This window comes from Ooceraea biroi, chromosome 14, assembly GCF_003672135.1.
Source record: "Ooceraea biroi isolate clonal line C1 chromosome 14, Obir_v5.4, whole genome shotgun sequence".
NCBI classification, from domain to species: domain Eukaryota; kingdom Metazoa; phylum Arthropoda; class Insecta; order Hymenoptera; family Formicidae; genus Ooceraea; species Ooceraea biroi.
The window spans coordinates 809227-825521 of record NC_039519.1 but is presented as its reverse complement, the minus strand read 5'-3'; the positions used below and the strand labels follow the sequence as shown (position 1 = coordinate 825521).

The following is a 16295-nucleotide window of genomic DNA, read 5'->3' as shown; positions in this document are numbered from 1 at the left end:
ACTTTAAGGTTTTAATGGCTATGGCAATTTTTCGTGCAATGTTCATTAATAACGTTCTCATCACGAATGAATTTGCGAACTTTCGAACTTCGCTTTCTATTTATCATCTGATACGATATATTTTCGACGTGATATTTTCAGAGTATCATATCATATGGATACAGAGCAAAGGCCGGTATATCTACAATCTGTTTTTATATATTAAGATCCGATCTTAAATGTGATCTTGAGATATGCGTTAGCCAATCGTCGAATAGCTATATTTTAATATCTAGAAAGTTATAAGAACTATCTCGTTATAAGAACAAATGAATCGCCTGATAGTCTGAAAATACCATATCGTTTCGACTTTGCCTTGCTACTACTGCTATCACTGTGTTGATATCTATTTATGGATAAATTGATGCAGCTTCCCAGCAAACACAAAATATAACTATTATATAACGCAGAAGTAACACGTAACATAACAACTGTTATATGTTATTAATGTTGAGGTTGCATAATTTACTTTGTAACTGCAATATAACTGCGTTATAAAACTGTTATATTGCTCTGTTATACATTGGTTATAATAATATAACAGTAATATAACTGAAATATGCGATATTATATAACTGTAATATTTGCATATTATGTCTATGTTATATATCATTTTTAACATTCAGATGTCGAGTTGTCCGGTAGATGGCTTCGTTTCTCGCATGCAAAATATAATACAAAATATATACAGGGTGGCCCATTTTAATTTATACAGTCGATTTTTTAAAAAACTAAAAGAGATACGAAAAAATGTTTCAGACAGACATGTCACGATTTCGAGGGGGACATAAGATGATACCATTGGTTTGACCTTGAATAGTCGTTTGAAGGTCACGCGAAGATCACCTTCAATTTCTTAAATTGAAACCCCAACTTTTTATTGCAGATTCTTATTCTCCATCGAAAAGTAAGTAACTTTTGTCTGAAACATTTTTCCGAAAAATGTCATCTTATGTCCTTAAAATGTCCTCAAAACTCATCTTGAAGATCATTTTAAGGACATAAGATGACATTTTTCGGAAAAATGTTTCAGACAAAAGTTACTTACTTTTCGATGGAGAATAAGAATCTGCAATAAAAAGTTGGGGTTTCAATTTAAGAAATTGAAGGTGATCTTCGCGTGACCTTCAAACGACTATTCAAGGTCAAACCAATGGTATCATCTTATGTCCCCCTCGAAATCGTGACATGTCTGTCTGAAACATTTTTTCGTATCTCTTTTAGTTTTTTAAAAAATCGACTGTATAAATTAAAATGGGCCACCCTGTATAGGAACGGTGATCACGGCAGGGCACAACTTGTATCGTAAGTCCCTTTCTACGATGAAGTGGTACATTTTTGAACGAATAATAAATAAGAGCAAAGTACTAACTTCTGCATAACGTTTAGGAAAATAAATTAAACACAAACCTAGTAGTAGTTGTAGAAAGAGGAAGAAAGAATAATTATATTCCATTTATATAACATTTAAATAACATTTTAGTAACACGTTATATTATTGTTATATTACTGCAATTTCGTTTGAGTGGGAAATTACAACTAACATATACGTTACATGTAACGAACATGTTATATCGCGTGTTACATTCTGTTATATTATGGCAGTATCATTGTTATATGACTGTTTGCTGGGTTAATTACATGCATCAATATATTATTCGTAAAAATTCGCAAGAGTGTACGTCAATAGATCTTTGCCCTGCATCTTTGCAGTTATATATACACTGTCCTATTGTACGTACATGTAATGTCATTTATTGCGATTAAAGCATACGCACAGAAAGTATAAACAAGGCTCCCCCATTTGCAGATAATGACGCGCAACGGCGTACGAGTTCGTGCATTTTAGGAGTTAAACCTACCGCTAATCTTCGCGCTCTATTAAGCTTCCTTTCGTCTCTTTAAATTGGCCGATACGCGATAATCGTAATCGCAAATAATGTCAAGGAAAAAATAAAAGACATGGCGCGCGCGAGCTGACGCAAATTTGCACCGCAGCGAGTCAGACGAACGCGAAAACGCGATTGTGTCTCGCCGCTTTGTGTAACAATCGTTTTCTTCCCAGTCATTCTTGCGCAGATACAAGAAGAACGGGAAAGAGAGACAATGAATCATTGACAATTTTATGAAAGCATCACTTTGCGGAATATGAATTTATTCATTTGTTCCAACAATTTCGAAGATGATTATTTTTAAGAAATTTCACGATTTGGGAAAAATCGTGAATTGCGTTATATAAAAATAAACTATCTTGTATATATTTCTACAAACTTTTAATGATTTTTAAAAAGTTTAAAAGTTTTTAAAAGTCTTATAAATTTATATGCGAACAATTTATAATAAAACAGATGCCATGTATAGTATATTTTCGTGTCGGAGTACAAAAGTAAACTTATTAAATAATAATGAAGAAAAATGCGAAAAGCAAATTTTACAAGTTTAATTTTTGGAAATATTTTGTACAAAGCATCACTTCTTACGAATAAAAGCGACAATTCTTTATTCAGAGATCCGTATTCACGAATCAGTTACATATTTTATTTTGTCCGATAAATTCTGTTAAAATCCTATATCAATAATTCTTATTTTACTCTTATTTGCATGCATGTGCATCTATCAAATCAAGCGATTATTTCGGCCTTCATGGAAATCTCCAATCCATTGCGCGTTATCAGACTACATTCACGTCAGTTTCGGAGATAACCAATGGCGCTGGAAACAGTCTGTAACATAACCTCTCTGACACTGTTTGGCTCAGTAACTTCGCCATATTTTTCAAGCGTGCGGACGTGCGAGCGCAAAGCGACGGAACTCCGACGCTCTGTACTTGAAAACAGTGTGATTGTTTTGCTTCTGGCTACATAATAAGAGAAATGACATCGGCATTGGAGTCCATGGTGGTTGACGAAAAACAACTCCCCGAGAAACCGGTGGACAGAGAAAAAGTACGAACGGCAATAACAAACAAACCTCTCTTAGAAATTTCCACTGCAGGTTTTTTATTTTACCTTGTCGGTTGCGATTACATGTAAACGCATTAATGCTGCATTTGTATTTTAGACATGTCCTCTTTTACTGAGAGTGTTCTGTAATACTGGACGTCATCATAATATAATGGAATACAGCAGAGGAAACGTTCCTTCTAACGAACTGCAGATATATACCTGGTAATCTTTCATTAAACACACATACTGATATATAAAAATATAAATAATAATTTACTATATTAATTTATGAGGTGGGAATTTAATTATACGTTGCGATTGTTACTAATTCAATGTTAACCTCATCATACAGTCACAATTTGCAATATTAACTCTATACTAACTTGTTTGGAAAACTTATTTCTAATAGCGCAATTGTCTTTGTACGCAGGATGGATGCTACTTTGCGAGAAATTACTGGCTTAGTTAAGGAAGTAAATCCAGATGCTCGCAGCAAAGGCACGTATTTCGACTTTTCACTGGTGACTCCTGAACTACGTAATTCCGGCTACCGTATGCGTGAGATCGGCGTGACGTGTTCTGGGCAGAAAGGTGCCGACGATAACAAAACACTTGCACAAGCCAGGTAAGCAAGAAACTTAAAATAATAAGGAAAGGTTTGTTTAATATATCAAATTTTTATAGGTGATTGTATATACATATATTTCTTTGTGGTTACAGGTTTACTATAGGAGATTATTTGGATATATCAATAACGCCACCGAACAGAATGATGCAACCAGCAATAAGACGTGGTGGTTTGCGCCAGTATTAGGGTAACTTCGTATAAAAATTATAATAAAAACATTTTTATTATAAGCAATATCTTATGTGCGTGTGATACGCTACACAATTCCATAAGAACTGCCTAATTATTTTTGAACAAGTATTGAGAATGTAAGATTGCCTTTTCATTTTCCTCTGGACTCTTTTCTATCAAAGTTAACATTTTTTGTTCATAAATACTTGTGTATGTGTGTACGAAACAATAAAGTTTCTTCAACTTATAAATATTTTTTGTTTTAAAGTACTTTATATTAAGGGCAGACGTATAGATATAAAATAAGTCTTGACATAATCTTAATATAATTATTTATTTATTATTTATTCATATAATGTTATTTACTTATATATTTTTATACACTAAATAATAAGGGATTTAATTAATAAGAAAATTATATCTCGCCAAGTACTTATGGGCATTCTAATTATCTTTAAGAGTTGAAAAATCTTTAACCTTTGTAATTGTCAGAGAAGAAATTTCTTCGATTGACATGGTGAGATTGTATTCCTTGTCTAAAAGTTGTTGCATCTCCATGTAACCCAGCGAGTCCATACCTAAAGCCACGAAGGTGTCATTAGCATTTACCGCATTAATGTCTTTAATGCCAAGAATTTTGGAAATGATTCTAGCGAAAGTATTTTTGCTATTGCTATCCGTAGCGTCGTCGGTGTTTTTCTCGGCTACCACGGTAGAACATAATATTTGGTGCGGATGTTGAAGGAAAGTGTCTATGGTTGCGAGACAACTTGATATACGTTGCGGTAGAACACCATTCGTGACAACGTCGTTTTCCGCTATAACATATAAAAAACAGTAAATGCATATTATGAAAAATGTTTATAAAATATAACATAGGTCTAGAATATTAATTCCCATAAACTCTCTCTACATGTACTTTATCTAATCGTAAGAAAATATATAGATCATGAATATGATTATGACATAAGGAAGAAACAGCAACGTAGCAATATCTATGGTACATGTATTATATTTATAATTTTACTGAATAACTAAAAGTTCGATTTAATTTATATAGCCGAAGTTTTGTTATTTAAATTACTTATTTCTAACAAACACATATTATTGAAATATGCAATTAATGCTAGCGTTTTAGAAAGAAATTAATGAAACCACAAAAGATGTGTTACGTAAAGAAATTTGTAAAGCATTTATTGAATTGTATTTTCATACCTGTGTTAGGATTCTCGAAAGCACCCCATTGTATAGCGAGACCCGGTAAGCCAGCAGCTTGTCTCTGTTCCATTATTCTTTCCATGGCTGAAGTGGCATAAGCTACATTACATTGAGCTAGATTTCCACGACCACAAGAAAATACAACGAAATAATCGAGCGATGGACAAAGTTTCCTCGATACCGTATCCAGATTCTTTGTACCATCGATCATTGATAGCACCGTCTTGAAATCCGTCTCTTGCAAATTTTCAAGCAAGGTATCGCTTGATATAGTCGTGAAATTGAATATGCCACCCACTGGTGCTAATCGACTGCTCTCTTTAATTAACTTTTCAACGCCGGATGACGTAGTTATGTCTGCCGTGGAAACGACGACGTTTATGCCGGCTTCACTCCAGTGTCGCAAACACAGCGACTGATAACCGGTGCGTACACCTACAGACGTCGCCAGAACGATGAATTTGGCACCGCGGGTGATCATCCAACTGATTATTTTAGGACCGAACCCTTCAAGACCATCAAATAATATGTACGATTTTCCTGAGTTGAAATATGTGCATGCTATAGCGTCCACTATTTTTGGGGTAGGCGGCACATGTTTATATGACTCTTCGTTTCTGATTTTCAGCAATATTTTGCCTATATATTCGTTCGTTGACAGGAATTTGAATCCCTCTTCGAACTGCTCTGAGAACACGATCGATGATAATGGACGCACTGCCCCATTTCCAATTCCCTCCGACATAAGCTTTATTAGTGTCGTTTTCTCTGCGCATTCCTCAAACAGTGTTTCCAGCGTCATCATGTGGTAGGTCATACTCTTCGAGAAATAGTCATTCGGCAAGGTATGGCTACCTATCTTGAGCAAGCGACCGTTCGTTGCAAGACATATCGAATCGACTTGTAGTTCCTCTTCTGTCAGCGAGCTCAGCATCACATCGACTCCACGTTGCTGTGTCTCGTTAAGTATCAGCTGTTCAAAACTTTTATCCCGAGATGTACCAATATGCTTATCGGGCAGTTGCGGAAAGATTTTCTTGATGGACTCTCTAATGTCTGGTACGCTGATGACAGTAAAGACTTTGCACCCCATGTGCAAAGCGAGATTAATTGCCGCTTGTCCGACGCCAGCAACTGGTGCTTGTCCGTTGCTATCGACGTGGATCAAAACATTTTCGCCAGCTTTCAATTGACCACGTATAATCAGAGCGTAGTAACTGATCGCATAAGCTATCGGTACTGTCGCCGCCTCTTCCAACGTCCACTTGTCAGGTATGTGCCAAATCAAATCGGAATCCGTGGATATGGTAGTCGCCAATCCTCCGGCCTTCACGATGCCCATCACGCGACGACCGTTCATGCTTCTCCCAGAAAATTCCAGTCCTAATACAGGATCCTCCATGTCCATTTCTCCTGACAGAACGTCTGATGGTGACTTGCCAAGTGCCAGCATAGCATCCCTATCGTGCATAAAAATTTAGTTACTTACTGTGCCTGTGTGAGTTACTAATCTCCCAGGTTGGCGATACAAGTACCTGGCACTTATAGCTGCGTAGTATACACCGTATGACCTCGTACTTGAAGACTGCCCTTTTACTGGACTCTGAATCCACGTTAAGTTTTTGAAACTACCCTTCTTCAGTGCGTTTATGTAGGCATGCTCCGTCCGCACACTGCTATACTGATCCACTTTCAAATGTCGATAGCTGCCCCAATATCCTCCTTTTAAGACATTCGCCATTAATCCCTTGTTCAATTGATCCGCGTAGAGTTGCGTGGATAGATTAAATGTAGGTGCATTTTTGTCTTGGATGAAAACATAGCGCGCGTTTGCACCACCGACTTCGCTCCGAATACGAGTCATCAATCCGACTAGGCCTGTGAACAATGCAATGTTTGATTCGATTTTGCCGTACCAGGCAGTTAAAGAATTATTAGGTTGTTCATTAAGTTCTGCGGTTTTCTCGATAGATAGCGTTTGTCCATTGAAAAAGATAGCATGCATCGCCTGAACCGCGGATTGCCGCACACTCCGTGACGGGTTAGACAACGCTTGACATTTCGCCAGAGTCTTTGTTGTGTTTTGACGTGTCGTGTGTACGCGCTATTCATTGAAATTGGAGGATCAAAAGGTGCATTTTCGGCACATTTTGCTATTTTTCTTCCGCAAAGGAGTAAAAGCGACGGACGCGCAACGTGAGATATGTGGCGTGTACGGGGACTCGGCCATAAGCGCTGACACTCGTCAGCGTTGGTTTGCGCGCTTTCGTTCCGAAGATGTGAACGTCTCCGATGCTGCTCGCTCCGGTCGTCCATCCACCACTGACGACGACCAAATCGTGGCCGCAATCAAAGCAGATCGACACCTGACGACGCGGGAGATCGCGGAGCGCTTCGACATCGCCCATACAACGGTTGCGCAGCGATTAAAACGGCTTGGGATGTCGAAAAAAGCAGATGTTTGGGTCCCTCACGAGCTCACCGAAAAGAACATTTTGGACCGCGTCATGATCTGTGAATCCCTGCTGAAATGGAACTCGCTGGAGGCCTTTCTCAAACGGGTCGTCACGGGAGATGAAAAATGGGTGGTACATAACAACATTCGACGCGAGCGGTCATGGTGCGGTCCGGGTGAGTCGTCACAATCGGTTGCCAAAGCGGATTTGCATCCGAAGAAAGTGATGCTGAGTGTGTGGTGGGATTGGCGAGGCGTCCTGTACTTCGAGCTGCTTCCGCGCGGTCAGACCATCGACGCCGAGAAGCATTGCGCTCAGTTAGAAAAATTGAAGCAGGCAGTGGCGGAGAAGCGGCCGGAATTGGCGAACAGGAAGGGCGTTGTCTTCCACCACGACAACGCCAAACCACACACTGCTTTGGTGACCAAGAAGAAGTTGAAGCGCTTTGGCTGGGAAGTCATGCAGCACCCACCGTACTCCCCAGACCTTGCGCCGTCGGATTACCGTCTGTTCCGGCCACTCCAAAACAATCTCGACGGGCAGCGCTTTAATTCAGTGGACGATATTCAAACGTACTTGGAGGACTTTTTCGCGCAGAAGTCGCGCGACTTCTACAAACGCGGCATTATGTCCCTTCCAGAACGTTGGCAGAAGGTGGTCGATCAAGATGGACAATACATTCTAGATTGAATAAATATGTAAGTACAATAGATTTATGTTTTAATTTAGGGCAAAAAAACCGCAGAACTTAATGAACAACCTAATATCTAACAAATTGTCCTCGTAATATTACCGGATACTTCATTTCCTTGCGATACGAGTAGCACTTCGTGGTCGTTGTCCTCCGACTTCTTCAGTGCCGCTTTTACGCTGTCCAACCACGAGAGATTTTTCTCCGTGATATTTATCACAATCTGTTTTCTTTTGTTTTGTTGCTTCTTCAGTAACAAATACGTTTTTCCTGCAGAGCTAATTTGTTTTGCGATCAATACTAGATCTGTTTTGAGCAGAATCTTTAAATCAAGTTGTGCGGCACTTTCCTCCAAAAGAACAAAACAATCAGGTTTTAAAGCAGTCGCTAAATTTTTTAGAATATTGTCAGATTGATTGGTTAAGACATCTGCTGCTATAACAAGATGTACGTCATTAGCAGGGGGTGCATTGTTCACGTTTCGTATCACGAAATTAAGGTCTACGTTCATTTGATTGAAACTCTCCGTATAATTATCAGATGAAGCGGCGACTACTTCTAAGTCGATCTAAAACAACAGAAACTACTTTCTTATAAACTGTTAGCGTTACAACATTTGATATATGTTATATTAATACTTGTATGAGCGTTAATAAAATACAAGAAAATTAGAGATAAGAAAACCCATGACTCACGACGCTATTTATTGTATAAAGCATATTATTATACAGGGTGTTTCCTAAGTAAGTAGACAAACTTAAGGAGGATATTCCTTGGCTTATTTTAAGAAGAAAAGGTCATAAACATATGTCCTAAACTGCTTTTTTATTTTTGAGCGTGTACGTCAATCAATGGAAAGGAGGGTCGAGGCGTGTATCATGGCTGCAGGTGGACATTTTCAGCAGTTACTGTGATGTTATTATTTTTCTTTTTAGTTACTATTTTCTTTTTCGTTATAATTTTTCTTTTTGGTTACTATTGTTTTTCATTTGTTTCATTTGCAATAACACAAACTGTTCTATAATAAACGAAAAGTGAACGAAAACAGTGATGTACTTTTTTTGGAAAACAAAGCAGTTTAGGACATATGTTTATATGACCTTTTCTTCTTAAAATAAGCCAAGGAATACCCTCCTTAAGTTTGTCTACTTACTTAGGAAACACCCTGTATATAGCATTATATGTTATCGTTAATTTAAGCTACATAATGTGAAATTTACTCATTCTACTCGAATGAAATTCGCATGATTGACATAATGAATATTTTTTTATGTAACAAATACGGTGCCGAAAATTATGCATCCCTTGTTTTGAAAGTAATCTGATAGCTATTTTTAATTTCTGAAATGATAATAATATCTTTCATTAAAATGTACTTACGGTAATTAAGGGTATGTTATGGAGAATGTTAAGTACAAGCGGCGCCAAAAGAGCTTCTCCAGTTCGCCCGTCGGCAACTTCAACGGCCTTAATTTGAAGTGTCGTTATGTTTTCATGTATAATTTCCAACATAACAGTGAGCGCATGCAGCGTCCCATTAATCGAATCTTTCGCTAAGCTGTGCGAGTTTTCATAAGGCACGAAAACGTAACGCTCGTAGGAGACATCTGTTCGAATTTGTAATCGTTGAGGTAAAGAAGTTTGATTTCCGAAAAACTCAATTCCACCACATTTAGTGACGTCGACATTCTTATAGTAGCATATTGGCATAGCTATGTCATCTTCCGGTAATCCTGAGATTACTTGTTTCTGAAGAATGGGATCGATTGAAAGATATGTTATGCGTAATCCGTACACTAGCTTCTGGAAATAGCTTACTACGCTAAACTGAAACACGGCTTCTATAAATGGGACCCACTCCTTGTACCAGGAAATCTCTCCGACTGTGATATGATTATCGCATGATTTTATTCCTTGTAAACTACCGCAAAACTCGTATCCGCGTGAATTTAGTTCCCTATACATATCCTTGTTACGCAATGGTAAAAAGTCCGTATTGACAGGTGGCAGTACTAACGATGAAATGTTCAACTGATCCTTTTCAGAGGCAGTGAGCGCGTGAACGTTTCCGCTAAAGACGATCGCATCAGATTCGGAAACCTCAAACATACCGGTTTTCTTGAAGATACTTATTGCGAATTGTATTTTCGCGTCTTTTGATACAATAGTAGCCCGATGGTAACACAGTTTCTCGAACACTACCGGAAAGTTGTCGAAGTGAGTATTATGTAATTTTGCGAATGTTTGCCAGACCATCAAAACGTATTGAGCGCCAGGCATAATGACTCTTCCATCAATTTTATGTTCAAGTATATATGCATATTCTTCATTTGAAACATCGATTTCGACAATATATTCTGACACATTTTGCGGCTTGTCATGTATTGGCACTTTCCACTTAGCAGAATGATCCCACTTGACATGGGGAGCGATCATCGGTGTTCCACGACTGACGGGAAAGTTCACCGGTGGATACAATTTAGAAAAATCGGGTTCTGCACCAGCCATGTAGAGCTTGCCCAAGTTGGATAACAAATAAATAAAATTGTCTGGCTGGTCTCGTCTCTGCAGATGAATATTGGTCACTGTTGGCGGCAGCGATCTGGATAGAATCGCCTTCATTAAACAATGTGGCGCGATCTCGATTACTATCGCGTCATCTGGAATGTGCAAAACCGCCTCCTGGAAACGCACAGGACAGGTCAAGTTCCTTGTGTGATACTCGGCTGAGTTAAGACGCGCCGACGGATCGGCGTCCGGTGTAGAACTCGAAATCCACCTGGCCGATCTTGGCTTTGGGTTTGGTATCATCTCTTTTAGTAAGGGGTACATTTTATCTGCCATCGGTTTTATATATTTGCTGTGAAAGGCGAGGCCAGCACTGTCCACCGCCTTGGCGAAGATCCCCTTGCTTTTCAACTCTTCCATGAATTTTTGCAATGGTTCTGGTAGGCCAGAAACGGTGACCGAATCCAAAGAATTGTGACAGGCTGGAGATACACCAGGCGGACACATCTTCTCAGCTTCTTCCCAGGTTAAACCAACCGCCGCCATAGCGCCTGCTTCTATCGTAGTGGTTTCGATCGCCAGGGCTCTATAGCGGGCAGTTAAGATAGTTTCTTCCAATGTAAACAGGCCGTCGGCGTAACCGCAAACCAATTCCCCCATAGAATGTCCAATTATTCCGTCGGGATGTATGTTTATTGATGTTAATAAGTCAACGAGAGCGATCTGAGTGCCCACAATTCCTATGAAAGAACCTCGCGGAGTTTCCAACATCTCCTTCGTACTATTCATAATTAAATTCATGAAATCGATGCCGTGAGGCTTCAATGCATCCGCGCATCGTTGCATACTCCGCTTGCATACTTCGATTTTTAGAAGATCACGTCCCATGCCCACCCAATGGCAACCCATGCCGTCTAATACAAACCAAATAGGGCGTTTCGCGTTGGTGGTTGCTATTTCGGCCGACAGCTCGCGCGTGTTATTGACACCTAGTATCTCGTAACTGCGATATCTGTGTCCCGGTATATGGTTGCTGTGTATGGCATGCAACAACGCGATAAACTCCTTATCTTTTGCATGCTCGTTTGCTTTATTTAGCAATACGTGCACGGCTTCCTCCGTGCGGCCTGACACGGCGATCAGCTTAGGCGGCGTGTCAACTGCCATGTCCAGCGTTTTTTGCTTCGGATTGCTACGCAGAAGTACATGTCCGTTTGTTCCGCCAAAACCGAACGCATTAACGGCTATAAGACCCTTCCTATTCCAGGGCGTGTGTTTGTCAACCACTTGTATTCGACCCTCGAGCACTGAAGTTAGTTTTGGATTTGGAGTGGAATAATGCAAGTTTGCGGGGATCACGCCCGTTTCCATTGCTGCCAGTGCTTTGATGATCGAACACATTCCAGCGGTTGCTTCCGTGTGCCCGGTGTTAGACTTTACTGAGCCAATTAGCAAGGGCGTTGTCCTATTCTTGCAAAATACTCTGTCTATAGAGTTTACTTCTTCCGGATCACCTATTATAGTACCAGTGCCATGGGCTTCCACATAAACCACATCGGCAGGATTAATTCCCGCCTTAATACACGTCTCCTGCATTAGTTGATACTGCAGTTCAGTGCTGGGAAACGAGATTCCCTGAAGCTTATATCCATCTGTGTTCGTTTCTATGCCAACCACCGTGGCGTATATTCTACGCGCGTCCTTTGCTTTCTGTAAATATATGGCAGATATCGCCTCTGCCCTTACGTAACCATCAGCAGTAACGTCAAATGGTTTGTCCTTATTACTCTCGCTTAAGACTCCTAGTCTGGTTAAATTAACAGCATGCTCCGGTCTTAATAGAAGATTTACTCCACCAACGATTGCTGCGTCGCAATCGCCGGCGCGCATTGAGTTTACTGCCTCTTTCATGGCGGTCAAACTTGAAGAACAAGCCGTATCCACTATAAAACTAGGCCCAATAAAATCATATACAAAGGAAATTCTATTGGCTATCAGTGGTTTGAAACATCCAAGCATTTCATATCCTACAAATAAACGTAATTTAATAAGATTTGTATTCTTCTTTGTGTATCACATATATAATATAAAATATGTCTATGCTATTATTGTATAAAGATCAATCAATAATTAATAAGTTATAATTTAAAAATGTAGCAAATTGATAATTTTCTTTTGGAAAAACATTTGGTTAGATTGATTAACCGTTGTTAGATTGTAACATACATCGCTATAATTTTAATTTGACACTTTATTATTGTATTGCTGTCTCACATAATAAATAGTAAAAATGTTAAGCTTATTCAATGAAGGTTTCTCTTATATTAATTAAAGTTGATAATTATTGGCATACTGCTGTTAAATATTTAGAGATCTAGCAGCTCCAAGTATTTTTCCAAACGGAAATTTTCAATTTGTTACATTTTAAAAATATACTTTATATGTACATATATATTACGTGTTAGAAATATTTCATATGTACATATGTATTACATTTTAAAAATATACTTTATATGGACATATATTATATATTGCACTTTCAAGATATACTTTATGTGTACATATTATAAATAAGTAAATAGTAATCTATTTGGCAAATTTTAATATTTAACCTAATTTCCTGTACTATTATATCAATTGTATCACTTTTTTGTAGTTATTTTATATAATTTTAATTTAATTATCTGTGTTATTATATTAGCTTTAATTGTTTGCTACACAAATTTTTATTAAAACACAAATATAAAGTATAAAACAAAAATATAAAAATAATCTTTAATTTCATTCACAGTTGGCGCCATTTTATGATGTCATTACTTTTACAGTAGAAAACGTTTTTAATACTGGTATTAAAGTAAAATATAATTATGTGTTGTACCTTATTTATTATTTATTAATCAAAAGAATGTTTTGATATCATAACTTTTATTGTTGGAACGACTTGTTATAGAATATTATACTTTATCCATAAAAATCCATAAAAAGAACCAAACAGCGCACCTACTTGGCGCCTATTTGATAACTTTTTTAAAAAAAAGATATAAAATATACAAACCAGTTAAATTATGTGATTTGACTTGCAACCAGTAACTTTCAGCATCAGTCATAGAAACTCCAACAAAAACGCCTGTTCGCGATCCTCTCATAGTAACAGGATTGACGCCAGCATCAATTAAGGTCTCAAACGTAGCTTCTAAGAATATTCGTATTTGTGGATCCATTACGTGTGCTAGCTTTGCTGGCACACCAAAGAAGGATGCGTCAAAACTGCTGAGATCATCAAGCTTGCCAGATCCGGTCGGTATTCCGAACAGACTAGATGACCAACGAGCGTCGTCATCAGTGATCAGATCTGCTCCGTCCATCAAATTTTGTATAAATTCTTCCACATTTGATGATTTAGGAAAACGGCCTGGAAAAATGTCGATATATTAGGTCGTTGTATAATTCTATTGTATTTCGTGCGCTTATCTTCAATAAATTATTGTTAGATTGGGTTTTGGACTGCGCTGCTAGGGAGTATGCAAAAGTTCTATGCAACCAATCTAGCAGCGCAGTTCAAAATCAAATCTAATAATAATTTATTGCGTGTGGAAGATGAGCGCACGAAATACGAGAGAGATAGAAATTATTTAACAATCTAATATTATTCTTTTGTATTGATTCGATTTATTATATCACAACGCTCAACAATTACCTGAAATGCCTGAAATGACAATGTCCCCGTCGTACGACATGGTGTTAACTTGCCAATTTTTTATTTCGTAGATTTTCTGTATACAAGAATACAAACAATTACAATCTTTTTATTTTCACATGATGGCCGACATCTTATTATTAGATCAATTCGATCGTGGATTATCGATAGCCATCGTGTGCATTGATTGATGAATCAGATTTTTTAAAATATGGTAATTATATATACAGGGTGGCCCATTTTAATTTATACAGTCGATTTTTTAAAAAACTAAAAGAGATACGAAAAAATGTTTCAGACAGACATGTCACGATTTCGAGGGGGACATAAGATGATACCATTGGTTTGACCTTGAATAGTCGTTTGAAGGTCACGCGAAGATCACCTTCAATTTCTTAAATTGAAACCCCAACTTTTTATTGCAGATTCTTATTCTCCATCGAAAAGTAAGTAACTTTTGTCTGAAACATTTTTCCGAAAAATGTCATCTTATGTCCTTAAAATGTCCTCAAAACTCATCTTGAAGATCATTTTAAGGACATAAGATGACATTTTTCGGAAAAATGTTTCAGACAAAAGTTGCATATTTTCTCGCGTAGAATCCGAATCCGTAATAAAAAATACCATGTCTCATTAAAAAAAAATTTCAGACCGGAAGTTAGAATTCTGAAATTTTTTTAATAAGACATGGTATTTTTTATTACGGATTCGGATTCTACGCGAGAAAATATGCAACTTGTGTCTGAAACATTTTTCCGAAAAATGTCATCTTATGTCTTAAATGTCCTCAAAACTCATCTGAAGATCATTTTATAGGAATTCAAGAAATTGCTTAAGTTGGTGATCTTCGCGTGACCTTCAAACGACTATTCAAGGTCAAACCAATGGTATCATCTTATGTCCCCCTCGAAATCGTGACATGTCTGTCTGAAACATTTTTTCGTATCTCTTTTAGTTTTTTAAAAAATCGACTGTATAAATTTAAATGGGCCACCCTGTATATATATATTTAGTATATTGGATCAGTCAAAAATTCGATTCGATTTTTATATTAAATTTTACTTTTTTACATTCAGTTTCAATTATTATCGTTGTCTATGACTATAGCTTACTGGTGATTATTTGGTTGATGATTTGGTTGATGATTGACAATTTATTTCTATCGAATACAATAAATTAAAATTTAACGCAAATATCGAACCGAACTGTTTGACCGAACTTTTTTGACTGACCCAATATAGTTGGATTTGGCCTTCTGACTGGAGCAATGTTTTTTGTTACCTGCTACTGATTATTTTTCTCTCTGAGAAATATTAATGAAACGTGAATTTGGAAACAAAGTGGCAAAGGCTCCAATTCGAAAGTTATAATCAATTGTAACAATTAACAGAGCAAAAGCCTCAATTTTTTAAATTAATATTAATAAATTGTTAATGTTTGATAACAATTATCTTTAATTTCTTCTTATGTTATTTTGTAATATTTCATGTAATTTGTGCTTTATATTATGGATATAAATATGAATAGGGGAAAGTTGCCGAATTTGGACCACCGCTGAGAGTGTTTTCTGCGCCTCTAATATTTGGTCTGTGAACAGGCATATCTTTGATGATTCTTAAGGCACTCTCAGCGATTCTTACACTTGTTGCATACAATAAGTTACAGTAGTAATCCTACCTAGACGTTGGTCCAAATTCGGCAACTTTCCCTTATAAGTATAAATTTTATTTTGAAATTGTACTTTTATAATAACCTTGATACTGACTTTTGACTTTATTTCGTCTGCTTGTCTGTTTAATCGGCTTCAGGCACAGCACAGCACTGACTTTTAGTTTTTCTGTTCAAGAATTATTTATAGGATAGGATTCTCATATCACTTCAACAATATTTTAAAGTCAATATGTAGAATATATTGGCAACTTGTCTAAAATACATTAACATC

General features: G+C 37.4%; 2 protein-coding genes across 2 annotated transcripts; one reads left to right on the top strand and one right to left on the bottom strand.

Moving 5' to 3' along the window:
• The first annotated feature begins 2753 nt into the window (after positions 1 to 2753).
• LOC105285514 (histone deacetylase complex subunit SAP18) lies at positions 2754 to 4030 on the top strand. Its single transcript, XM_011349757.3, has 4 exons — positions 2754 to 2984; positions 3100 to 3206; positions 3415 to 3609; positions 3705 to 4030. Exons 1-4 carry the CDS (start codon positions 2913 to 2915, stop codon positions 3796 to 3798), a joined length of 468 nt encoding a protein of 155 aa, XP_011348059.1. The 5' UTR covers positions 2754 to 2912; the 3' UTR covers positions 3799 to 4030.
• A 138-nt stretch (positions 4031 to 4168) lies between these two features.
• LOC105285513 (fatty acid synthase) lies at positions 4169 to 16167 on the bottom strand. The gene is made up of 8 exons (XM_011349756.3): positions 16119 to 16167; positions 14354 to 14429; positions 13712 to 14068; positions 9529 to 12683; positions 8251 to 8716; positions 6537 to 6879; positions 4999 to 6461; positions 4169 to 4601 (listed from the first exon to the last, which is right to left on the bottom strand). The coding sequence occupies exons 2-8, from the start codon at positions 14391 to 14393 to the stop codon at positions 4228 to 4230; spliced, it is 6198 nt and encodes a 2065-aa protein (XP_011348058.2). The 5' UTR covers positions 14394 to 14429; positions 16119 to 16167; the 3' UTR covers positions 4169 to 4227.
• Positions 16168 to 16295: the final 128 nt, after the last annotated feature.